This window comes from Neofelis nebulosa, chromosome 9 (assembly GCF_028018385.1).
Source record: "Neofelis nebulosa isolate mNeoNeb1 chromosome 9, mNeoNeb1.pri, whole genome shotgun sequence".
NCBI lineage: Eukaryota > Metazoa > Chordata > Mammalia > Carnivora > Felidae > Neofelis > Neofelis nebulosa.
In genome coordinates, this window is record NC_080790.1 from 79,497,682 (window position 1) to 79,524,626 (window position 26,945).

Here is a 26,945-nt window from a genome sequence, read left to right on the forward strand (position 1 = left end):
GCAAGCGACACTCGCGACGGCAGGAACCGGAAGCCGGCAGAAACAACTTCCGACTGGCCCCCGGAAAACTACGGGGCGCGAGAGGCCGCGGGCGCGGCGGAAGTGGGCGCAAGTGACGCGTCGGGCCCCCAGCGCCGGCTACGTTGCGGGAAGGGAAGTCGCACCGGCGGGTGCTGGGCTGGGCTGCGGGGTTGGGCTGCGGGGCGGAGGTGGAGGGCTAGCTTGGACCCCTTGGAGGCCGCAGCGGGGCTCCAGGTGAGGCTTGAAGACCGCTCTGCCGGGGCGCGGCTCGGGCTCGCTACGTGTCTTTTCCTCCGGCACCTCACGACCCGATGTCCCTCGGCTCTGGAGTGGCCATACCCGGGTCCGGCTGCTCGGCCTGCGGTAGAGTTGTCAGAAACAATTAAGGACGCCCAGTTACACTTGAATTTCACATAAACCACGGACGACGTTTTAGTGTATGTCCGACACAATGTTTCGGACATGCTTATGCTAAAAACTATACCTGTATCTGAGATCCAAATGTAACTGGGCGTCCTGTGTTTTTATTTGTTAAATATGGCAACCCTGCCCGCAGCCCCAGGCTGACGTGAGCACCTGGGCCCCGCGAGGCGCTGCTGGCGTCTGGGGGGCCGGGGAGTGGAGCGGGGAACTGGGCTGCCGGGACGTGGGGGCTGGACGGTGACCTGCGCTCACCGGGCTTCTGGACTGATTCCAACCGCTGCCATTCCCTCTGCTGAACTATTTCAGGGAGTAAAACACTGTGGACTTGAGTTTTGTTTTTATGTCACATTCTAGTGAGAATTGCTTGATGGTCTTGCACTGATGGACCTGTGTGAATAGGCCATTTATTTTTACCTTGTCGATAACGTTTCTAATTGGCTGTTAAAAAACAACAGCAACAACAACAAACCTCTTCCCTTAAAGACTTGATGGTTAAGAGCACAGGATTTTGGGGGCGCCTGGGTGGCTCAATTGGTTAAGGCGGGCCACTCTTGATTTCCGCTTGGGTCGTGATCTCAGGGTTCATGGGTTCGAGCCCCAGGCTCCCTGCTTACAGCACGGAGCCTGGTGGGAATTCTCTCTCTATCTATATCTATATCTATATCTATATCTATATCTATATCTATATCTCTATATCTAGTGTGTGTATATATATATATATATATATACATATATATGCCTATATATGTATATATATACATACATATATATATCTATATATAGTGTGTCTATATATATGTATATATAGTGTGTGTGTATACATATATATATGTATATATATACATATACGTATATATGTATATATATATACACACACACTATATATAGATATATATATACACACATACACATATATATAGATATATATAGATAGATATATACACTATATAGATAGTATATATAGATAGTATATATATATACACTATATATATAGATATCTATCTATCTATCTATATAGTGTATATATCTATCTATATATTTTTTTTTTTTTTAAAGGCACAGGATTTTGCACCCATAGCTATATCTGTGCTCATGAGGGGGTCATTTTACCTCCTAGTGCCTTTTTTCTCTCCCCTTCTGCCGGTGCCCTCTGTCTCCTTACCTCTCTTCTTCCTGCCTCCTCCCTCCCTCTCTCCTCGTTAACAGTAGTTACCTGGGAGGGCTGCCTGATTATTGAGAGAGGTGAAGTGTGGGAAACATACTGACCCTGTTATAAGTGCTATGACGGTTCAGAAGCGTGTGCTGCTGCCCTTGCCTGAAGAGCAGTGATGAGTTCTTGAGCCCCCATACAAACCTCAGAACCATCTCCATTAGCTTTTGACCCCTGTTATCAAGGATTGGGATGGAAATGTAAGATACCATCCCTTCTAAATATCTCACAAGAGGGGTGTTGGTAGCCAATAGGTTCTTAAAATTACACGTAAAAGATTTTTTTCTTCCATCTAGGAAGATGTTACCAAGTACTTCAGTGAATTCCCCAGTGCAGGGGAATGGAGTGTTGAATACCAGGGATGCAGCAAGACACACAGCTGGAGCAAAACGCTACAAATACCTGAGAAGACTTTTTCGTTTTCGGCAGATGGACTTTGAGTTTGCTGCATGGCAGATGCTCTACCTGTTTACTTCCCCACAGAGAGTTTATAGAAATTTTCATTATCGAAAGCAGACAAAGGATCAGTGGGCCAGAGATGACCCTGCTTTCTTGGTTCTGTTAAGTATCTGGCTCTGTGGTAAGTGTTAGTTTCTCTATAAGAGGGTTGAAGAACAAATTGAGTGTTTTAGATTGAATTTGTCATTTGCAGGATCTTTTGTTATAAACATATTGTGGGTCAGAATTTGGGATATTTGAATCTATTTCTTCCTTTCTGAAGCCTCAAAAATCTCACAAGAAAGAATGTTATATTCTTTCTGGTTCTAACGGTCCCAAGCAGATGCCAGAGTAAATTGTTCCCTTGAACTTTGAAGGGAAGAGGACAGAGTCACTCCGTGTCTTTATTTACCACTACTATGGTAAAAAAATTGATACCAAATGCAAACTTTCTGTGAAAAGGAATATCAAGACTGGAAATTGCATTCCACAGGCAAAATCCAGAGTGAGAGCTCTAAAAATACGGATGTGAACTTGAGAAACTACTTTTAAATTCTCCAATAAGGTAGTGTGAGAGTCCTAACCACCTTTAGGGTGTTAGATGTAAACATGTAAGATCTTTTTCACCTTTACCTGGACTTAAATATGTGAGTGCCTTTCCAGGACTAGTGGTGTTTTAAATGTTGGGACCACTCTGGTGAACCATAGACTCCACAGTAAACTTCAGATACCTCAGTAGCCATTCTGTGTTCCAGGGTAGTCTGCATTTCTCTGTTAGTTATATATACATATAACACGTCTTTGGGGTTTTGTTTACATGACTGTCTCCTCCACCACACGTGTGGGCATCTGGAGGGCAGGGATTGTGCCCCACATCCCCCAGAACTTAGCAGAGTACCTGAATTTATTATGTAAATCTTTGTTTCAGTGTCCACCATAGGATTTGGCTTTGTTCTGGACATGGGATTTTTTGAGACAATAAAGCTTCTCCTTTGGGTTGTATTCATAGATTGTGTAGGCGTTGGTCTTCTCATATCAACTTTAATGTGGTAAGTACCATAATATTAGTTTTTCAAGTACTGCTGTAGAGCCTACTACATTTGCTTCCTTTAGAGATAAAGTAGCTGATGTAAATTGAAATGAGATAGATGAATTGAAAGCATGAATTAAACATTTTTTTACTATTGATGGATAGTTGACATACGGTGTTACAGTAATTTCAGGTGTACAACACAGTGATTTGATAATTACGTACATTGTGAAATGCTAAGTGTAGTTAGTGTCTGTCACCATGCAGTGTTGTTACAATATTATTGATGGCATTCCTTATGCTGTATTTTTTATCTTCGTGTCTGATTTATTTTATAACTGGAAGTTTGTACCTCTTAATCCCCTCCGCTTATACCACCCATCCCCTCAACTCCATCTCCTCTACTAGTTCTCTGTATTTGTGAATCTGTTTCTGCTTTTTGTTCATTTTGTTTTTTAGTTTTCACATGTTCGTGAAATCATACCGTATTTGTCTTTTCTGACTTATTTCGCATTCCTCTAGGTCCATCTGTGTTGTCACTAATGGCAAGATCTCATTCTTTTTTTATGACCGAGTAATATTTCAGAATGTGTGCGTGTTTGTGTGTCTGTGTGTATGTATATATTTATATACCACGTATCTTCTTTATCCATTCAACTATTGATGGACCCTTAGGTTGCTTCCGTATCTTGACTGTTGTAAATAATGCTGCAATAGATATTTGTGTGCATATAACTTTTCAAATTAGTGTTTTAATTTTCTTTGGCTAAATACCCAGTATTGGTATTGCTGGATCATATGGTATTTCTGTTTGTAATTTTTTGATAAACCTCCATACTGTTTTCCACAGTGGTAGCTCCAGATTACATTCCTACTGGCAGTACATAAGGGTTCCCTTTTCTGCACATCCTTGCCAACACCGGTTATTTCTTGTATTTTTGATACTAGCCATTCTGACAGGTGTAAGGTGATATCTCATTGTGGTTTTGATTTGCATTTCCCTGATGATGAGTGATATTGAGCAACTTTTCATATTTTATTGGCCATTTGTATTTCTTCTTTGGAAAAATGATCAGGTCCTCCGCCCACTTTTTAATTGGATTTTTTTTGGTGTTGAGTTGTATAAGTTCTTTATATATTTTGGATACTAACCCCTTATCAGATATATCATTTGCAAATATCTTCTCCTGTTTATTTGATTGCCTTTTATTTTGTTCATGGTTTCCTTTGATATGCAAAAGCTTTTAATTTTGGTGTAGTCCCAATGGTTTATTTTTGCTTTTGTTTCCCTTGTCTGAGGAGATAGATCCATAAAAATGTTGCTGAGACCAATGTCCAAGAGATTAATGCTTATGTTTTCTTTTAGGAGCTTTATGGTTTCATGTCTCATGACTAGGTCTTTAATCCATTTTGAATTTATTTTTGTGTATGGTGTAAGAAAGTGGTCCAGTTTCATTCCTTTGCATGTAACTGTCCACTTTTTCCAACACCATTTATTGAAGAGACTGTCTTCCTCATTGTATATCCTTGCCTCCTTTGTTATAGGTTAATTGGCCACATAAGTGTGAGTTTATTTCTTGGCTCTATATCCACTTCCATTGGTCTGTCCTTTTTTGTGCCAGTACCATACTATTTTGATTACTATAGCTTTGTAGTATATATTGTTACCTGGATTGTAGTATCTCCAGCTTTGTTTTTCTTTCTCAAGGTTGCTTCAGCTATTTGGGGTCTCTTGTGGTTCTACACAAATTTTAGAATTCTTTGTTCTAGTTCTCTGAAAAATATTGCTGGCATTATGATAGAGATTGTATTGAATCTGTAGATTGCTTTGGATAGTATGGACATTTTAACAATATTGGTTCTTCCAGTCCATGAAAATGGAATATCTTTGCATTTGGTGTGTCCTCTTCAGTTTCTTTCATCAGTGTCATACAGTTTTTAGAGTAGATGTCTTTTATCTCCTTGGTTAAATTGATTCTTAGGAATTTTTTGATACAGTCATAAATGGGATTGTTTTCTTAGTTTCTCTTTCTGCTACTTCATTATTGAAATACAGATTTCTACATACTAATTTCGTGTCCTGCAACTTCACTGAATTTATTGATTAGTTCTAATAGTTTTTTGGTGGAGTCTTTCAGGTTTTCTCTATATAGGGTCATGTCATCAACAAAGAGTGACAGTTTTACTTTTCCTTACCAATTTGGATGCCTATTATTCCTTTTTCTTGTCTGATTCCTTGATTGCTATGGCTACGACTTCCAATACTATGTTGAATAAAAGTGACGAGAGTGGACATTCTTGTTTTGTTCCTGATCTTAGAGGAAAAGCTTTCAGCCTTTCACCATTGAGCATGATATTAGCTGTGGGTTTATCATATATGGCCTTCTTTAGGTTAGGTACATTCCCTCTAAACCCATTTTGTTGAGAATTTTTATCATGAATGAATGTTGAATTTTGTTAGATGTTTTTTCTGTATCTATTGAGATGATTATATGATTTTTATCCTCCATTTTGTTAATGTGTATCACATTGATTTGCAGATATTGAACCATCCTTGCATCCCTGGAATAAATCCCATTTGTTGAAGTGAAATATCCTTATAATGTATTGATGAATTTGGTTTGCCAATATTTTGTTGAGTATTTTTGGATCTATGTTCATCATGAATATTGGTTTACAGTTTCCCTTTTTTGTAATGTCTTTGTCTGGCTTTGGTACCTGGGTAATGCTGGCCTGATAGAACTGATTTGAAGATTTTCCTTCCTCTTCTGTTTTTTGCAATAGTTTGAGAAGAATAGGTATTAACTCTTCTTTAAGTGTTTGGTAGAATTCACCTGTGAAACCATCTGGTCCTAGACTTTTGTTTTTGGGGAAGATTTTGATTACTGATTCAGTTTCATTACTTATAATAATACATCTATTCACATTTTCTATTTCTTCCTGATTCAGTTTGGATGATTGTATTTTTTTAAGAATTTATCTATTTCTTCTTACTTGTCTAATTTGTTGGCATATAATTTTTCATAGTAGTCTCTTATAAACCTTTGTATTTCTGTAGTGTGAGTTGTTACCTCTCTGCATTTCTGATTTTACTTATTTGAATTCTGTTTCATTTTCTTGATGACTCTGGCTGAAGGTTTATGAATTTTGTTTATCTTTTCAAAGAACCAGCTCTTGGTTTCATTGATCTTTTCTATTGTGTTTTAGTTCCTATTTCATTTATTTCTACTCTGATTTTATCGCTTCTTGGCCTTTTGGCTAAGATCAAGTGTATTTCTACTCTGATTTTTATTACTTCCTTCCATTATCTTCAGGCTTTGTTTGTTCTTCTTTTCTCATTTCTTTAGATGTAAAGTTAGATTGTTTGAAATTTTTGTTTTTTCCTGAGGTATTCTTGCTAGAACTTCACTCTTAGAACTGCTCTTGCTGTGCCCCAAAGATTCTTGGGATGTTGTGTTTCCACTTTCATTCATCTCAAGGTATTTTTTTATTTCCTCTTTGTTTTTTGTTGTTGGCCCATTGTTTCAATAGCATGTCATTTAGGCTTCACATGTTTGTGTTTTTTCCATTTTTTTCTTATAACTGATTTGTAGTTTCATGCTATGTGATTAGAAAAGATCTTGATATGATTTCAGGCTTCTTAAATTTATTGAGGTTTGTTTTATGGCCTAAAATGTGATATGTCCTGGAGAATGTTTCATATGCACTTGAAAAGATTGTGTGTTCTACTGTTTTTGGATGGAGTATTCTGTATATATGTGTTTGTTTTTTTAACTTTTTAAAATTTTATTTTAGAGCATGAGTGGAGGATGAGAGGGAGAGATGGGGAGGGAGGGAGGGAGGGAGAGAGAGAGAGAGAGATAGAGAGAGAGAGAGAGAGAGAGAGAATGAGAGAATGAGAGAATGAGAGAATGAATATCTCAAGCAGGCTCCACTGCTCAGCAGGGAGCCCAATGCAGGGCTTGATCCCATAGCCCTGGGATCATGACCTGAGCTGAAACCAAGAGTTGGGTGCTCAACTGACTGAACCACCCAGGCACCCTATTCTGTGTATATGTGTTAAGTCCATCTGGTCTAATATGTTGTTGACAGCCACTCCTTCCTTATTGATTTTCTGTCTGGGTGATCTATGCATTGATTTAAGGGGGGTATTAAAGTTCCCTATTTTATATAACTGTCAGTTTCTTTATATCTGTTAGTATTTGCTTTGTGCATTTGGGTGTTCGTATGTTGTATGCATAAATATTTACAGTTGTTATATCTTGTTGGATGGAGCCATTTATCATTGTGTAGTACCTTTTTTGGTCTCTTAGTCTTTTTTTTAAAAATTTTTTTAAATGTTTATTTACTTTTGAGAGAGAGAGAGACAGAGCGTGAGTGGGGGAGGAGCAGAGTGAGAGGGAGACACAGAATCCGAAGCAGAGTCCAGGCTCTGAGCTGTCAGCACAGAGCCTGAAGCAGGGCTCGAACCCATGAACTGTGAGATCATGACCTGAGCCGAAGTCAGACACTTAACCGACTGAACCACCCAGGCGCCCTGACAGTCTTTTTTTAAAGCATATTTTGTGCGATAGAAATATTGCTACCCAGGCTTTTTTTTTTTCAGCTTCCATTTGCATGGAGTATCTTTTTCTTTTCTTTTTTTTTTTTTTTAATTTTTTTTTTTTTTTCAACATTTTTTATTTATTTTGGGACAGAGAGAGACAGAGCATGAAGGGGGGAGGGGCAGAGAGAGAGGGAGACACAGAATTGGAAACAGGCTCCAGGCTCCGAGCCATCAGCCCAGAGCCTGACGCGGGGCTCGAACTCACGGACCGCGAGATCGTGACCTGGCTGAAGTCGGACGCTTAACCGACTGCGCCACCCAGGCGCCCCTGGAGTATCTTTTTCTATCCCTTCACTTTTAGTCTGTATGTGTCTTTAGGTCTGAAATGAGCCTTGTTGGCAACATTCAGCTGGGTCTTGTTTTCTTACCCATTCAGTCACCTTATGTCTTTTTTTTTAAGTTTTTATTTTAATTTCTGATAGTTAACATACAATGTTACATTGGTTTCAGGTGTACAATATAGTAATTCAACACTTCCATACATTACCCTGTGCTCATCACAAGTGCACGCCTTAATCCCCATCACCCATTTAACCCATTCCCCCACCCATCTCCCCTCTGGTAATCATCAGTTTGTTCTCTATAATTAAGAATCTGTTTCTTAATTTGTCTCTCGCTCTTTTTTCCTTTGTTTTGTTTCATAAATTCCATGTATGAGTGAAATTATATGTTGTCTTTCTCTGACCTGTTTTGCTTAGCATTATACTCTCTAGCTCCATCCATATGGTTGCAAATGACATTTCATCCTTTTTTATGGCTGAATAATATTCCTGTGTGTGTGTGTGTGTGTGTGTGTGTGTGTGTGTGTACACCCATGCATGCACACACACACGCACACCACATCTTCTTTACCCATTCATTAACCTATGGATACTTGGGCTGTTTCTGTATCTTGGCTATTGGAAATAATGCTGCTATAAACATAGGGGTGTGCATATATCCCTTTGAATTAGCATTCTTGTATTCTTTGGGTAAATACCCAGTAGTTGATTGCTGGATCATAGGGTAGTTCTATTTTTTTTTAAGTTTTTATTTATTTTTGAGAGACAGAGAGAGAGAGAGAGAGAGAGAAAGGGAGCAGGGGAGGGGCAGAAAGAGAATTCCAAGCAGGCTCCATGCTAAGTGCAGAGCTCAATGCAGGGCTCAAACCCACGAACTCTGAGATCATGATCTGAGCGAAAATCAAGTTGGATGCTTAGCTGACTAAGCCAACCAGGCTTCCCTTGGGAAGTTCTATTTTTAACTTTTGAAGGAATCTCCATACTGTTATCCAGAGTGGCTACACCAGATTGGTTTCCCACCAACAGTGCACAAGGGTTCCTTTCTCCGTATCCTTGCCCACATCTGTTGTTTCTTAGGTCGTTGATTTTAGCCATTCTGACAGGTGTGAGGTGATATCTCATTGTACTTTTGATTTGCAGTTCCCTAACGATTAGTGGTGTTGAGCATCTCTTCATGTGTCTATTGGCCATCTCTTTGTCTTTGGAAAAATGCCTGTTCATGTCTTCTGCCTATTTTTTAATTGGACTGTTTTTTGGGTGTTGTATAAGTTCTTTATATATTTTGGGTACTAATCCTTTATCATATAGGTCATTTGCAAATATTTCCCATTCAGTAGGTTGCCTTTTAGTTTTGTTGATTCTTTCACTCTGCAGAAGCTTTTCATTTTGATAAAGTCTCAATAGTTTATTTTTGCTTCTGTTTCCCTTGCCTCAGGAGACATATCTAGAAAGAAGTTGCTACGGCCAATGTCAAAGAAGTTACTGCTGTTACTGCCTGTGTTCTCTTCTAGGAGTTTTAGGTTTCTAGTGAAACCTCAGGTCTCACATTTAGGTCTTTAATCCATTTTGAATTTATTTTCATGTAGAGTGTTAAGAAAGTGGTCTAGTTTCATTCTTTTACATGTAGCGGTCCAGTTTTCCCAATACCATTTGTTGAAGAGACCGTCTTTTTGCCACTGGATATTCCTTCCTGCTTTGTTGAAGACTGACCGTACAGTTGTGGATTCATTGCTGGGTTTTCTATTCTGGTCCATTGATCTATGTGTCTATTTTTGTGCCAGTACCACTGTTTTGATCACTACAGCTTTGTAATATAACTTGAAATCTAGAGTTGTGATACCTCCAGTTTTGTTTTTCTTTTTCAAGATTGCTTTGGCTATTCAGGGTCTCTTGTGGCTCCATACACATTTTAGGATTATTTGTTCTAGTTCTGTGAAGAATGTTGGTGTTTTGACAGGGATTGCATTAAATGTGTTGATTGCTTTGAGTGGCATGAATATCTTAACAGCACTTGTTCTTCCAATCCATGAGAATGGAATGTCTTTCCATTTCTTTTATCAATCTTTTCCATCTTCTTTTATCAATGTTTATAGTCTTCAGAGTACAGATTTTCCACTTCTTTGGTTAGGTTGATTCCTAGGTATCTTACTATTTTGGGTGCAACTGCAGATGGGTTTTCCTAATTTTTCTTTCTGCTGCTTCATCATTGGTGTATAGAAATGCAACAGTTTTCTGTACAGATTTTGTATCCTGCAACTTTACTGAATTCACTTATCACTTCTAGAAGTTTTTTGGTGGAGTCTTTCAGGTTTTCTATATATAATATCAAGCCGTCTGCAAACAGACAAAGTTTTACTTCTTCCTTACCAATTTGGATGCCTTTTATTTCTTTTTATTATTTGCTGTGGCTAGGACTTCCAGTACACCCTGTGAGTTTTGATTGGAGCATTTATACCATTTACATTGAAAATAGTTATTGATAGGTATGGACTTATTCCAATCTTGTTAGTTTTCTGGGTGGTTTTGTAGTTCTTTCTTTTCTTGCTGTCTTCCTTATAGTTGATCACATTCTTTAGCGTTATGCTGGATTCTTTTCTCTAATTTTTGTATATCTGTTAAAGGTTTTGGTTTGTGGTTACCATAAAGTACATATGTTAACATTCTGTGTATATTGCAGTCTCTCTTAAAGTTGATAGTCACTTAAGTTGGAACACATTCTAAAAGCACTATATTTTTATGTCCCCTACATATTTTATGTCATATTTTACACCTTTTGTTTTTGTTAAGTCTTTTAACTAATTTTTAGATGTGATTGGTTTTACTACTTGTCTTTTAAGCTTCATACTGGCTTTATAAAGTGATTAATCTACTACCTTTATTGTACATTTGCTTTTACTTGTGAAATTTTGTCTTTCACATTTTTCTGTTTATGGCCTTTTCCCCCTTGCTTAAAGAGCTTCCTCTAACATTTCAAGGCCAGTTTTATGGTGGTGAACTCCTTTAGGTTTTGTTTGTCTGGAAAACTCTTTATGTCTCCTCCAATTCTGAATGTTTACCTTGCTGGGTTGAGTATTTTGGGCGTAGTTTTTTTTTCTTTCAGCACTGTGAATATAGCCTGCCATTCCCTTCTAGCCTGCAAGTTTCTGCTGAAAAATCAGCTGATAGCCTTATTGTGCTTCCTTTGTACATAAATAGTTGTTTTACCCTAGATGCATTAAGATTGTCTTTATCTTTAATCTTTGACGTATTAATTATTAGTTGCAATGGTATGAGCCTTCTTGGGTTGATCTTGTTTAGGGCTCTCTCTGCTCCTGGACCTGGATGTCGGTTTCCTTCCCCTGGTTAGGGAAGTTTTCAGCTATTATTTTTTCAGGTACATTTGCTGCCCTTTCTCTTTTCCTTCTGGGATTCCTATAATGCAGATGTTAATATGCTTGATATTGTCCCAAAGATCCCTTAGTCTATCCTTATTTTTGTTTTTAATTTTTCTTTTTGTTGTTCACCTTGGTTGCTTTCCATTTCCTGCCTTCCAGATCACTCTTCCATTCTTCTGCGTCCTTTAATCTGCTGTTTCTCTCTAGTGTAGTTTTCATTTCAGTTACTACATTCTTCAACTCTGATTGGTTCTCTTTTATATTTTCTCTCTGTTGAAGTTCTCACTAGGTTCATCAAACCTCTCTCGTTTCAAGTCTGGTGAGTATGTTTTTGACCATTACTTTGAACTATTTATCAGGTAGATTGTTAATCTTGTTCTTTCACTTGGAGTATATTCCTCTGCCTCCTTATTTTGTTTTAGTTTCGGTATTTGTGTCTGTGAATTAGGCAGAACAGCTACTTCTAGTCTTGAAGGATTGGATTCATGTAGGAATGTCCCACATACACTGTGTGTGCCTGCTGACTTTGGCTGGCCGGAGCTGTAGTGGGCCTGGGCTGGGTAGGGGCTCTGGGTGTTGTACACAGGGCGCACCCCAGTGGGAAATCCGAAGCTGAAGTGGGCGTGGGCCCGGGGTGCCCTGGTGGGACAGTGGAGTCGAAATGGGCTCAGGCTGGCAGGGGGGAATCCCGGGGCACTGTGCACAGCGGGAGCCCTGGTAGAATTGGAGCTGAAGTGAGTGTGGGCTAGGTGTGTGGGGTTTACTGAAGTGCTGGCCAGTTAGGACATCATACCCTGTTCCAGTCAGAGTGATCAGGTGAGGTGGGGGGACATAAATGGTGGCACTCACCAGCCCGTTTGGCCACAGAATGTGTTCCCACAGGCCTTGGCCATTAGGCAGAGGGTTAGGTTTTTTTAATATTCTGGTTGTCTTTTAAACCACTGCTTTTTTGTGTGTGCCTCAGTGGGGCTTGGGCTGGTGTGGGCTAGGGTCCCAGGGTTCCCTGAAGTGGCCGGCCAGCTATCTGTGCTGTCAGTGTTGGCTTTAGGGGAGGAAGGAGACATCAACGGTGGCACTTGCCAGCTCTCAGACCACTGGAGACCGATTCCTGAGATTCCAGCTGTTTGGCAGATGCTCAAGGGCCGGTTCCTTTAAATTCAGGTGGCCCTTTTAAACTGAGGCTTTTTTTTCTATGCCCCGCAGCTGTGGAATCTGTTCCTGGTTCTGTGGCTCTGTCCCTCCACACTGTAGCTGGCAGCATCAGGGGTGGGTGCCTGTCACTGTGTCTCTGTCTGGTCCTTCTCTCCTTTGTTGTGCAGAAACTGTTGTCAGCCCTCAGTTTTGTTTTTTTTTTTCCAAAGGAATTAGTCCATATGTTGGTATAGATTTGGTGTGTCTGTGGAGGGGAGGGAGTTCAGGGTCTTCCTCCATCACTATCTGGACCTTGTCTCTTGAAAGCATCTGTTTTGACTGTCAAGATGATTATAACTTGCCCTCCTATGTCAACGTTTGTATCAGAAAATACTCTAAGGGATGGTCTGTATTGTCAAAGTGCAGCAAATAAGTGAACTGAAATCATGATTGTCTCATCTTAACAAAGTCCCTGGTTTTGCAAAAATATGCAGTTAGCCAGTTCTGCTTAGGTTGTGTGGATGATGGCACGATTTCCTCCTACATTTGTCAGTGGGTCATTTCTAGATGTTTAAGCTATAGAGGATTATTTCATGGAATCTTACTCTGAATATCTGACATAAATGAAATACATTTGAAAAAGGATTTGTTAAGCTTTTGGTGCCTTCTTGCTCATACACACACAGGTTTTACTGAACAGGTGCACAGTCTGACTTCTGGGTTTGGTTTAACAGCAGTAGTGTACTGGTGTAAGTGTAGAAATCCAGCATTTGGTGTTTCCAGCATTTGGAGATACAGGCTCCTCTGTGGTTGGCATGCCAGATAAGGGGAATGGATGTGTCGAGTGAGTTCACAGAGGGCCAGCGGTTGAGTAGAGGTTGTGGTCATGTGTATCAGAGAAAACACTATGGAAATTTTAGTCACAGATGGGCCTAGGTTCAAATGCCAGCTCATTTACGTTAATTTAGTCCCAGTCTCCTCTTTTGTAAAATGGAGTTAGTTATCTAATTTTATTTGAAAAGATTGTGGTATGAAAAGTACCTAGCATAGCAATTTTAAACAGGATTTTAAACAAAATCCTAAGACTGTAACCTCTGATGATACAAATGTGTTGTTTTCATTTGTAACTTCTGACTAGTACAGGTTTTGTATGTGCTTGGTAGTCAGGACCCTATGTCATCAATTTAGAATTCTAAAATCTGGCTTAAAAATAATACTAACTAATGTAAGTCACACATTCATTATGAAAATACTCATGAAAAACATGGTATGTGAAACAATTCCAATAAATAAGGCTTTCAAAGGAATCGTTTGTAGCAAACATGGACTCTGGAGGGCCACAGAAGCCAAGTCATCCTGGAGTTCAGCACCTTTACTATGAGTCCATATTACAGTTTCGGTTACATAGAAAAGGACTCTTTATATTTTTGAAAGCTTACACTGTGTTGTGAATGGTGTTAGAAATATGAGTGATGACATGTGGTTGCTGTACTCCCAGAGGCGCCATAGGAACCAGCAGGAGGAGGTGTTTGGGGGAGATGGGATCGTTGATTCCTGGTACCAGAGGCACAGGCCCAGAAATGAGGAACAGCATGCTGGGTCTGGTAGCACAGGGTGACACTCACCAGTTCAGGAAGGTATGTGGCCTTCAGTGCCGTTCAGAAGAAAGAATTGGACTTTATCTCATAGCTTGTATGTGTTGGTTGGGGAGTGGAGAGAGGTGGGGAACTTGGAGGCTTTAGGGTAGATTTAGGAAAAACCTCTTCTGTGGCTGTGAAGGAGCTGAAGAAGAGAAGCAAGGCTGGATTTGACTGTGGGGGCCAAATGTAGAGCAGGCCCAGATAGTGTAGGGAACTCAGGAAGAAAGGAGAGAGAGATGAATCAGAGAGCATCCTGTGGTAATCAGGTATGGTGAGAGGAGGGAAGAGTGGGAAGGAGGCAGAGGCCTCCTGGAAGAGAGCCTGCAAGATTTTTGGCTCAGAAGTGACGGATGAGGATGAAGCATTCCATGCTGGACATGTTGAGTTCGGGTGGCTTGAGGATTTTACTGGAGATAAAGGTACAGTAGACACTGGGGTGGGGGACTCCGAACCTACTACAGTCTGGGCCAAGATGAGGACATGGCTGGCATCATTAATGCGGAGGTGGGAGGTGGAAACCACAGATGTCTGAGCTCTCTCAGAAGGAATGTCTGTGTTCTAGAGATAAGACTGGGGACAGAAGCCCGGAAGGCGCTCATGTAAGAAATAAGCAGAGGGGTAGGAGCAGCAGGAGGATCACAGAATGCGTGGGAGCTCTCGGGTAGTGAGCTGGATGGTTATTCTGTTTTTTTTTTAAATTTTTTAAATTTTATTTATTTTTGAGAGACAGAGAAAAACAGAGCATGAGCAGGGGAGGAGCAGAGAGAGAGGGAGACATAGAATCCAAAGCAGGCTCCGAGCTGTCAGCACAGAGCCCAACACAGGGCTCGAACTCATGAACTGTGAGATCATGACCTGAGCCGAAGTCAGGTGCTTAACAGACTGAGCCACCCAGGCGTCCCTTATTCTGTTTATTATAATGGCCCGTGTTCTTAGCTAAAATGGAAGACGTGTTGGTAAGTTAGAGTTTGTTCAAAGTTGCATTATTTTTATATTTTCAGATAACCATGTACAGGACTGTTTTATTAGTATTATATACCTCTTAGTTTTTCTTTTTATTTCCACAGTAGGCATAGCATTTTCTTTACCCTTGAAATGAAACCACACACATAAAAGTCCACTGAGTTTCTGCAGTTGTGTTTATAAAACAGATGATCCTCTTTGTTATTTTCCTTCGAAGGTCTAATTTTCTATTACCTGGGCATTTTACTTTTCATTCACTCATCATTTAACCGAACTCATAGGCCATGCTGTGGAACCAGTGACAGTTGTTCTTACGGCTAGATCTGTCACTGGCCACTTTTTCCTTCCTGGTTCCTCCGGATTTCTGGACCTTTTAATAGAGGGGTGACCTTTTGGGTGTTAGGCCTTGCACCTATTCTATATCTACATTCTTTCTTTGGGGAGGGTGTCATTGAGGCCCATGCCTTTCAATATCTATACATGGATGAGTATCTCCATTTCTGACCTCCTCTAAATTCTAGATTTCATAGACTTCTTCATGTTAATAGGTATCTTCAGCATAACAGGCCCAAATCCAAACTCCTGCACTGCCCCAGACCACTCTTTCTGCAGTCACCCCACTGTAGTTAATGGCAACTCAATCTTCCATTTGTTTCAGGCAAAAATCAGTCATCCTTGACTGTTCATTTTTTATCTTACTCTACATGCAGTAAACACATCCTCCTGGCTCTGCCCTCCGGTGTAGCATTTCCTGCATGTCACCATCTCCTCTGCTATCACCCCTGCTCATCTCTTACTTGCAGTAGCCTCCCAGCTGGTCTGTTTCCCCTCTTGTCTCTGGAGTCTATTCTCAGATCGGCAGTCAGAGGAACCCCGTCCAAACAGTGAGTCAGACACTCTTCTGAGAACTCCAGTGACTTCTTATTTCATCAAGAGTAAAAGCCAAAGGTCTTAAAGTGGCCATAGGCTTCATACCACCTAGCTCCCTGCTTCATTTCCTACTACTCTTCTCGCTTGTTCCAGGCACACTCGTCTCCTCATCCACGCCTCACACAGGCCAGGTACCCTGCCACCTCCTCTGTCCTCCACCACCTCTGTGTTCGGACTCCCCTCTGCCTGGAATGCTCTACCCCAGGTAATTCCCTCCTTGCCCTTGGTCTTGACCCAGATATTACCTTCTTAGGACTATCCTATTCAATATCGCATTTCAACTATTTTCTATCCTTCTTTATTGCTTAATTTTTCTGCATAATGCCATCTGACGACTCTAACTAGATCAAAGGCAGAGATTTGTGTGTTTTGTTCACTACTTTATCTCCAGCATCTGGAATAATGCTTGGTACACAGAAGGTAGTCAGTAAATATTTATGGAATTAACTTTATTGTATCGTGAAAGAAATTTTAACTTTGCTCTTTAGGTTTATCTCTAACAAGTATTTAGTGAAACGGCAGAGCAGAGACTATGATGTGGAGTGGGGCTATGCCTTCGACGTGCATCTGAATGCTTTTTATCCTCTCCTAGTCATTCTGCACTTTATCCAGCTTTTCTTCATCAACCGTAAGTAGCAGGTGCTTCTCAAATGATCGTGAAAAGTCATCACTGTATGTACTGAAGAGATTCAATGTATGCATCTCTTCCACAGATGTTATCCTGACAGACACCTTTATCGGATATTTAGTTGGAAATACCTTATGGTTGGTGGCAGTTGGCTATTATATCTATGTAACCTTCCTAGGATACAGCGGTAAGTCACAAATCATTTTGGTTGACTGAAAACATAACTGGGAGAAGGGAAAGTTGCTGCAATAGTAACACAGTTGCTTTTATATGCATTGCCTCGTTTAATCTTCACAGTTAGATTTACTTAACCCCATTTTTCAGATGAGGCCACAGAAATTGAGTAACTTTCCCCATGGCCTTGCAGCTGCAAAGTGGCACGGCCGCTCTATAACAGATTTTGTAATTCTGAGGAACCACACGTTAAACCATATTCAATATCTCCCAAGTTACTTGCAGAAACACACGACCCATTTCCTTTTCTCCCTGGCTTTCTGTTTCTTGGTCCCAGCTGCTGGTTAGAGTGAGGCACGGGCTGGGTCTCAGGGATGCCCGTGAGGTATAGAAACCTTTACAGGCCTTTCAAGGTGTTAAAAAACCTTTGCCTCACTTTGGTTTTACGATCACTTTATGGTTCTGCAGATGGTCACAGATCAGGCCCAACCTCTACTGATTGGAGGACGTGTTTTCAAATTTACTCTTAGATCCTGCTAGAAGCTTATTTTTCTTAGTGTGAATGAGAAATTTACTCAGTTCTTCCTTTCTCGTCACTCTGAGTGATTAGGACCTTACTGTAAATACCCCTGGTGCTCATGTACGACTGGCTCCTCTGGCCCTTCCTACCCCACCCCCATAGGCCGCTTTGCCAGGGACCACATAACCCCCTCAGATTGTAACACCTTGTTCTGGGCATGGGGAGTCCTTTCTCTAATCCAAGGGACAGGTTTGTGACATATTTGTAATGAATTTTCACGTATTTTGAGAAAGTTTTAAATTGTGAATAGCATACTGCAATGTGGTTTCTCTAAATGGGTATTTGCTCACTCTTGGCAACTCCCTCCAATTTAGTTGTGTATGGCTCAGTTTCACTTTGGGGGCTTCCTAGAGGAGAGATGTTCAGGTTGGGACGCATGTGGTAGGGACCCACTAAGTAACTACTGAGCAAAAGGAAACATGGATATCTGGGGACAGATTTTATATCTGAGAGTTTTAGCTTTTTCCTGAAGCCTCAGATGCTTACCGGCTGAGCTCTCCCCTTCTCAAGGTGGAGGTGTGATGCTTTGTATACTGGGAGATCTCAAATAGCTCCGTTATCTTAGAGGTTTCTTTTTTTTTTTTTTTTTTTTTTTTTCTGGTAGACTTTTATTTTTTATTTTTTTATTTTTTAATATATGAAATTTACTGTCAAATTGGTTTCCATACAACACCCAGTGCTCATCCCAAAAGGTGCCCTCCTCAATACCCATCACCCACCCTGCCCTCCCTCCCACCCCCCATCAACCCTCAGTTTGTTCTCAGTTTTTAACAGTCTCTTATGCTTTGGCTCTCTCCCACTCTAACCTCTTTTTTTTTTTTTTTTTTTCCCTTCCCCTCCCCCATGGGTTTCTGTTACGTTTCTCAGGATCCACATAAGAGTGAAACCATATGGTATCTGTCTTTCTCTGTATGGCTTATTTCACTTAGCATCACACTCTCCAGTTCCATCCACGCTGCTACAAAACGCCATATTTCATTTTTTCTCATTGCCACGTAGTATTCCATTGTGTATATAAACCACAATTTCTTTATCCATTCATCAGTTGATGGACATTTAGGCTCTTTCCATAATTTGGCTATTGTTGAGAGTGCTGCTATAAACATTGGGGTACAAGTGCCCCTATGCATCAGTACTCCTGTATCCCTTGGGTAAATTCCTAGCAGTGCTATTGCTGGGTCATAGGGTAGGTCTATTTTTAATTTTCTGAGGAACCTCCACACTGCTTTCCAGAGCGGCTGCACCAATTTGCAGTCCCACCAACAGTGCAAGAGGGTTCCCGTCTCTCCACATCCTCTCCAGCATCTATAGTCTCCTGATTTCTTCATTTTGGCCACTCTGACTGGCGTGAGGTGGTATCTGAGTGTGGTTTTGATTTGTATTTCCCTGATGAGGAGCGACGTTGAGCATCTTTTCATGTGCCTGTTGGCCATCCGGATGTCTTCTTTAGAGAAGTGTCTATTCATGTTTTCTGCCCATTTCTTCACTGGGTTATTTGGTTTTCGGGTGTGGAGTTTGATGAGCTCTTTATAGATTTTGGATACTAGCCCTTTGTCCGATGTGTCATTTGCAAATATCTTTTCCCATTCCGTTGGTTGCCTTTTAGTTTTGTTGGTTGTTTCCTTTGCTGTGCAGAAGCTTTTTATCTTCATAAGGTCCCAGTAATTCACTTTTGCTTTTAATTCCCTTGCCTTTGGGGATGTGCCGAGTAAGAGATTGCTACGGCTGAGGTCAGAGAGGTCTTTTCCTGCTTTCTCCTCTAAGGTTTTGATGGTTTCCTGTCTCACATTCAGGTCCTTTATCCATTTTGAGTTTATTTTTGTGAATGGTGTGAGAAAGTGGTCTAGTTTCAACCTTCTGCATGTTGCTGTCCAGTTCTCCCAGCACCATTTGTTAAAGAGACTGTCTTTTTTCCATTGGATGTTCTTTCCTGCTTTGTCAAAAATGAGTTGGCCATACGTTTGTGGGTCTAGTTCTGGGGTTTCTATTCGATTCCATTGGTCTATGTGTCTGTTTTTATGCCAATACCATGCTGTCTTGAGGATGACAGCTTTGTAGTAGAGGCTAAAGTCTGGGATTGTGATGCCTCCTGCTTTGGTCTTCTTCAAAATTACTTTGGCTATTCGGGGCCTTTTGTGGTTCCATATGAATTTTAGGATTGCTTGTTCTAGTTTCAAGAAGAATGCTGGTGCAATTTTGATTGGGATTGCATTGAATGTGTAGATAGCTTTGGGTAGTATTGACATTTTGACAATATTTATTCTTCCAATCCATGAGCAGGGAATGTCTTTCCATTTCTTTATATCTTCTTCAATTACCTGCATAAGCTTTCTATAGTTTTCAGCATACAGATCTTTTACATCTTTGGTTAGATTTATTCCTAGGTATTTTATGCTTCTTGGTGCAATTGTGAATGGGATCAGTTTCTTTATTTTATCTTAGAGGTTTCTGAGGCAGTCACCTGTTTAAATCCACCACCGTCTTCATTAATATTTGTGATGTTTTGTCCCTTACTTGTAACCTGTCTGAAGTCCCGAATCTGCTTCTCACTAGGCTTTTGTGCTGAAATAATCCCTCGTCCTGGTTTCTTCACAGCTGTGAGGAGGGGGCAACACAGTGAGAGTAGTCTGTTCTGGCTTTAGAGCAGCATCTCCTGGATCCAAAACATCTTTTGGCTTTCTTTTTGGCCCCACCTGTTGTAATAGCTTTCAGAATGTTCATTAGTCATATTTGCTTTTTTTAAAAATTGAATCTGGATTTGTTTCTTTTCCAGCATTGCCATTTTTGAAAAATACGGTAATTCTTCTTTATCCATTTGCACCTCTCATTCTGCTCTACGGCCTGTCACTAGCTCTAGGATGGAACTTCACGCACACACTGTGTTCTTTCTACAAGTACAGAGTGAAATGAAAGTGGCGGTGAGACTATCCTGTCTTCCCTGTGCAGCAGGCAGTCTTGGGGAAGTGAGATTTCTCCTGAAACTTGTAAATAAACCATCTTTGTAGATACCTTCAGGGTGTAAAGTTTGCAAGTTTGAAGAAATATATATGTTAACACTATTGTCAAGTACATTCCTTAAAACTAATTAAATGTACATTTCTATAATAAATATTTTTTAAACTAAAGTTTCACCTGTTTTTTGAAAGAATAACCATTTGGAGGACATGGGGATAGTCATGTGCTCCTCACCACTGTTCCAAGGTACTTAGTCTGGCCCCATTGCTAATGGGCTGTATTGTAAACATTGCTGTAGACCACACGATCCTACTATAACCTTCAAAAGCCTCCTCAGCCTGTAATGTAACTCAAATTAAAATCCTTTACAACATTTTCTCTACAAAAGAAACCCCAATTATAGATCAAAGAGGCCTATGGTGGTTACTCTTCTTAGTGTACATGTGACTGAACACCTGTATCTCTTAACACTAAGGCTTTTTCTTTCTTTGAAGACCTCTCCAAAACCCACATAACTAAAAGTAAATAATCAATGTTAAAACTAATGATAAAATTTGCTACTCATTAAAAGTTTTATCTATTTTTATTAGAAGAACTCTTGAATTCAACATGGCTTCTTCTTAAACTTCTTTATTTCAAATACACATGAACGGTCGTGGCACAGAGAAACAGTGATGAAAGGCACAGTCAACAGGACCAGTTATTAGGTTTTCAATTATAGCAGCAAATTTGAAAATAAATAATCTTCCTTGAAAAATCTAACAGGTACCTAAAATATTACTACAGATATTACCCATTCACCTAATGAAAACATTTTAAGGAAAATATGTACATTAAAGGAGAAAACAAAAATCTGGTACAACCTGGAAAAGCAATTCCTCAGGCACCTTCTCTAACAGGTGCTTCCAGAAACAGCCATAACCTTACCGGCGTTCTCAGAAACACATTAGTTTTTCATTCCATAAATGAAACATAATTGTTATGTTTAATCAACTGATTTCTAAATCTTTCTTAGAAAACATCACTGTACTGAAATGAAAAGTATCAAATCTGCTGGCAGTGCATCTTACAGTACTGTCGGTATCAGCCATTTTTAAGGCTCAAAGAATGTGTCTTCAAAAGGTATTTTCACCCAATTTCCAGCAAACACTGAACATTTCAAATAATGGAATGCTAATCAAACTAAAATACCAAACCTTTTACTCCAGGGGGATTTGCTAATTACTAATCAGAAAACGAGGAGCAAGAGATATATAAAGTAGCCTTCCTAATGTCCAAGATACCATTAAAAATTCCCCACAACAAACAATGCTTATTTGGAGAACAAGTTTAGCACCACTATTAACATTTTTACTGCCATGTGAACAACACTGGGAAGGATACTTTGCACCGAGTGCTTTCCATTCAATTCCCAGCTTATTTTCCTAAACAATGTTTTTTAAATTCTCAACACGCACGCGCGCACACGCACGGGAGTGCCAGCTCTTTCCTTTTTGTTTCCTTGAAAATGATCTAGTTAGTGCCCAAAAAGGTGGAGTGTTTTAGGCAAGAAGAGTTTATATATAGGTACTGATGACAGGGATATATATAACATCCTTTTTTTTTTTTTTTTAATACTGTGGTAGTAGTCTTTTCAGCATTGTTATGTTCACATGCATTAAAGAAGTAAACTAAGCATACTAGTTATCATGGCATATATCAAGATTATTAAAATTGTACAGCTATCAAACTAAATTTCACACACTGTAAGTAATGCTACATAGCTTGGAAAAGTTTCTTTTTCTATAAAAGAAAGAGCTGGGCTATTTGAGTTCCCTTAGAACACTTAAGATGATTATGACTCCAATTTCTCACCTTCTGACAGTCTCAGCATCTCATTTTCTTCCCTTTAGCTCTGCTTTTCTTCTATTAAGGGTATGGCAATATAGTAAAAATAAGCACAAAAATTAATGTACAAAATAAAAACAAGCTTCACCAGCAATTAATGGCTTGGAAGCAGAGAGGTATTTTGGACAATATTTGCAAAGTATAAAAATTTGGTTGACACCTACAGAATTTGATCTGTGCTCAGACAATAAACAAGTGGGTTTAAAAAAAATTAAGTTCTTCAGTACGGAGTAGATTATCTGATCTCTTACATAAAGGCAGAAGTTTTTTCTCTCTCCTAATATTTAAAATACCACTGTCCATCATTCTTAAATAGTATACTGACAGGATCAGAGCAGACTAAACCAGCACAAAATAACACCTCTTCCAGGAAAAAGATTCTATATACACTGGATCCTGGTTCTAGTACGAGCACAATACCACTCTAGCAGTTTCTTTACAAAACACTGCTAAGATACACTGCTAAGATGTTTTTGGCGACAAACTTCCAGTCAGAACTACTTGAGATTCTCTGGGAGGGAAACTCCAAAGGATGCCCAGGTAAAAGTTTGCTAGTGTAAGACTGGACCCCTATGGTTATCGAGAAATATCCAACTTAACTCCAGGCAATCACGTATAAAGACTTGTCACCTCTTTTCAATATTATATTCATTTTCTACTGTGTAACAAATCACGAAATCAGAAGCTGAAGACCATACCTATTTATTATCTCACAGTCTGCAGGCCAGAAGTCAGGGTGGGCTTGATTGGCGTTCTCGGCAGTGGGTCTCACAAGGCTGGAATCAAGGTGGTGGTGGGCCGGGTTCTCTGCTGGAGGGGATTGTAGTTGCAGGCTCATTCAGGTTGTTGATTAACTGAGTTCCTGTGGCTGTAGACCTGGAGTACCCACTCCCTGGGCTGTTGGCTGAGGCCTCTGTCAGCTCCTTCCGGGCATCTGCATTTCTTCTCGTGTGCCTTGAGTTCTATTGCTGTCAATCCCTGACTTCTGCTACCAGCCTGAGAAAACACTGCTTTTAAGGGGCTCACATGATTAGGTAAGCTGTCCCCAGATAATCTCCCTTTTGCTGTATAACATAGTTATGGATGGTATTCATGGGTTCCACCCACACACAAAGGGGGAGAATCTCCTATAGGTACCTGAGGGTCACGTGCAGACTTCCGGCTACTACAAATACACACAGCTATTACCAATCGCTCCCAACATGCTGTTTCCACATAACCAAACTTGTCTTTGAGGACAGTACTGTTAGGAGACAACCTTTTCATTACGATGACAGATTTAAAAGAAGCCTTCAGAATGTTGCTGAAGCTTTTTAAAAATAATGACATCTTCTAATCCCTTGCTGGTACAACTACTAATCTGAGAAGCCATACCTTTTTTGAAGACCTCTCCGGTGGTTGAATATACACATACGTGTCTACAGACTGGCTGCTAAATAATCCATATGCATTCACTTTTTCCAAAGCTTTTTAATCCCACTGCCTGAAACCACCGTTTTTTGACTACACAGTGCAGCACTGTGTGTGCTGTACAGAACGCGGGAGACTTCGAGAACTCCGAAATCTTAGATCTTAGAATCCTAGGAACAGTCCTCGACCTTCTCACCTACCATACCCATCATCTGCACTGTGATATATTCTGCACGTCTGCTTTTAGCAGACACGGTTTACTCTGGTTTCTGAAGCGTTCATAATAGCACTCCTGACATGGCGCTGTCCAGCAGAACTTTCTGCAATGAGGGAAGGCTCTAGATCTGTGCTGTCCATTCCAGGGGCCACTAGCCACATGTGTCTAACAAGCATTGAACTGTAGCTAGTGTGACTGAGGAGCTGAGGTTTTATTAATTTAAATTTAAATAGCTACCATGTGCCTGTATACTACTGTATACCGGACAGCGCAGCTCTAGAGTCTTAACAGTTGATGTGTTTATGTTTACACACCAGATGCAAACCATGTTTGATTTCTCTCTCTATGTTAATAATTAGTCCCACCACTGGACGCATTCCCCACTCACTGCTCTCATAAAAGTGGCTCCATGTCCTCTCAAGGCTAAGCACCTCCTTCCCTCAGTCTCAGGTACTCTTCACCTCCTCGAAGGCTCTGTCCCAACTACTCTTCAGGGCTACCACTATGATGTCTTGCTTGAGGAAAGCATGGCTGTTTCTAACCTTCTAGGGAGGAAGTGGGGGAAGGGAGAGACTAACAATGAGACGATCCGAGCACCTGCTGCATCAGAGGACAGACGCAAAGGATGAGTCACAGACTTGTCCCCAGGAGCTTGAAGCCTGGTCAGTTGGAGAATGTGTGCGCACACACGTACATACACAAACACATGCCCTGTGAACAATCAGAAACTCGACAGCCGAGTGTGTAAGAGGGTGGCAAGGAACGTGGGTAAAGGGAGTTAAAAAGAAAGAGGAGTGTGGGTGACCCGGACTGGGCACCTCCCATGTGCCAGGCACTGTCCCAGGCGCTACTAGGCACTGGAAACAATTCATGGGGAGGAACACACAAGACAGTTTCTGAACAGTGGGTAAGATTTGGTTCAAACTATTCTTGGGAATGGGGGCGGCGGGGCGATGAGCTAAGCCTGGGAGAGGAGACTGAGCATGAAACAGGGAAATGCTGGCTAGTAAGGCTCGTCAGTCTAAAGACAGACGCCCTACCAAATGGTGACAAGCTGTGATAACTGTCACCTCCTTAGATTTTCAGAGCACGGCTTTCTCTCTAAAATCAGAGTGGGCTACTGTGGAAGCAGGGAAACACGAGGACGTCTCAACCCACCTCCAGAATTTCCCCCCGGACACTTAGTTGTCACAACAGTCATTTAGTATGTGAAGCAGCTGCCAAAATTTTGTAACAAAAGGTTAGTTTTTAAAATGAAATCTGCCTGCAAGGATCCGGCCAGGGAAATACGAAATAAAAAGTAAATTAAAGAAAACGAAGAGTAAATTTTAAAAACCCAATCAAGATTTTTAACTAGACTTTGACATAAAGATTATTGGCAAAGTGTACCTCTTTAATCAAGAAAAGTGACTAACGACGATTCAGATGTGAGTAATGGAAGTAACTACCCTTTCAGTGTTTTCCAACAACTTTAACCCGCCACACTGTACAGACAACAAGGCTGTCTGGAAGCTCTTGCTGCAGGATCCTCGCTAACCACACGAAGCTGCTCTAGGCGAGAGGCAACCAGGTGGAACCTCCAGCCACCCGAGGCTTCAGCCACTGGCTAGTCTGCGAGTTCGGGGGATCAGTCTCTGCACATCTGTAACCCATCTGGCACCCTGCCTGCGGCACACCAGACTGGTTGGGAACTGATGCTGATAATTCATAACTTTTTAAAAATAAAATACTTTTGTAAAGATCACTGACTGCTAAGGCTGATAGTATTTTTGTTTACAGTAGTAATAACATTTGGAATTACATGTTTAAGAGTAATAAATACTCTTCAGATATAAATTTACTTAGAAGTTTATAACGCAACAGAATAAACCACTTTGGAAAAACATACAACTGCTACAATACCTCTCCCTAAAAACCAATATTACAATTTTATTTTTCTTTAAAATTAAGTGATTTTGACTCATACAATAACATTACCTAGAAAACATTTTGTCAGAACTCATAAAATGGGTGCAGATACAAAAGGACCAACAAGAGATAATGCATCTAACTCATGGAGTAAAGACAAAGATTAAAAGAGAAAAAAGATCTGTCATCTTACATATCAGAGGGAATGTAATGAGTTCAGTCCATGATAATTTGGGTTGAATGCATGACCCCTGCACATTAAAATTTATCAGACTGATTTTTTACACCATAAACAGTATAGTAAAATAACCCTCAAGAAGGACATTGGTCTTTAAAATCTTGGCTTTAAGGAATGACAAATGCCTTTGAAAATATTTTGTTCAGAATCACTGCGATTATAAAAGTACTTCAGTTAGGAAATCAATCTAGAATCATTCTTAAATGGCAGTGCATTTGAAAAATGGCATTAATTTGTAATGTTTGCATTTCCAAAGAAAAATATAGAAAGAACTTAAAAAAGCAAGGTAACTTTCCAAAAAAAGTATTGATTCAAAAATTTACTGCACAAAAATATGTACTTCTTAAATGTTTCTAATAAATTAACTCCATAACATTTTTATGTATATTTATATATTTATATATATATAATCCCTGATAATCTATAAAAGAGGGTCTATAATAGTAAAATAAATGAACTTCAAAAGTACCCCCTTCATAAAATGTATTTAACATTAATTTTTCTCAAATTTAAGGAATGTAACAATATGTACAATTCTTATGTATTAGTATAATACCAAAATAGTACAAGTCATATTAACAGGCTGTCGTAACTGTAAAATGTTTGAGTCAAGTTAAAATTGGAGGACAGCTTAGGTTCGAATGAATGCAATTACCCATGGGAGGTTCACTTTCCAAGTGGAAATGACAATCATCTTATCTACAGTAGATTTCACAAGAGGTAGTGTTCAAGTAAAAAAAAAAAAAAAAAAGATACATGCTTAACTATCTTTAATTAACAAATTCACAGGAAAAAAATGAACTGGTTTCTTAGCGGATGATCAGTTGGTGACTTTTTTAATATGAATCTGAAATACAAAATAATGAGAAATACAATAAAGGCCTTATACATGAAATCAAAA

The 26,945-nt window shown here is 40.0% G+C and overlaps 2 protein-coding genes across 7 annotated transcripts in view; one reads left to right on the plus strand and one right to left on the minus strand.

The window, feature by feature from the left end:
* The first annotated feature begins 28 nt into the window (after window positions 1-28).
* UNC50 (unc-50 inner nuclear membrane RNA binding protein) lies at window positions 29-20,554 on the plus strand. Of its 3 annotated transcripts, none has more exons than XM_058684373.1 (6): window positions 29-157; window positions 1,955-2,234; window positions 3,021-3,141; window positions 16,536-16,675; window positions 16,761-16,862; window positions 20,203-20,554. In XM_058684373.1, exons 2-6 carry the CDS (start codon window positions 1,955-1,957, stop codon window positions 20,337-20,339), a joined length of 780 nt encoding a protein of 259 aa, XP_058540356.1. In that variant the 5' UTR covers window positions 29-157; the 3' UTR covers window positions 20,340-20,554. The 3 variants fall into 3 exon arrangements, with proteins under 3 accessions (XP_058540356.1, XP_058540354.1, XP_058540355.1); XM_058684371.1 differs by having other exon boundaries at window positions 114-255; window positions 1,951-2,234; XM_058684372.1 differs by having other exon boundaries at window positions 134-255.
* Window positions 20,555-20,998: 444 nt separating this feature from the next.
* MGAT4A (alpha-1,3-mannosyl-glycoprotein 4-beta-N-acetylglucosaminyltransferase A) overlaps window positions 20,999-26,945 on the minus strand; it is a 122,206-nt gene continuing 116,259 nt past the window's right edge. For all 4 annotated transcript variants that reach the window (XR_009248716.1, XM_058684369.1, XM_058684367.1 and 1 more), the window contains exon 16: window positions 20,999-26,891. Coding sequence is in view for 3 of the 4 variants with exons in the window: in XM_058684369.1 (XP_058540352.1) it covers window positions 26,865-26,891 (27 nt within the window). In the remaining variant the exon portion in view is untranslated. The remainder of the gene's footprint in view (window positions 26,892-26,945) is intronic.

What these genes read in the sequence shown, in the direction of transcription:
- UNC50 (XM_058684373.1), top strand. Translation starts at nt 1,955, where the DNA reads ATGTTACCAAGTACTTCAGTGAATTCCCCAGTGCAGGGGAATGGAGTG. An exon ending in CCAGCTTTTCTTCATCAACC is followed by an intron (nt 16,676 to 16,760) that starts GTAAGTAGCAGG and finishes TCTCTTCCACAG; the next exon opens with ATGTTATCCTGACAGACACC. An exon ending in AACCTTCCTAGGATACAGCG is followed by an intron (nt 16,863 to 20,202) that starts GTAAGTCACAAA and finishes TTTCTTTTCCAG; the next exon opens with CATTGCCATTTTTGAAAAAT.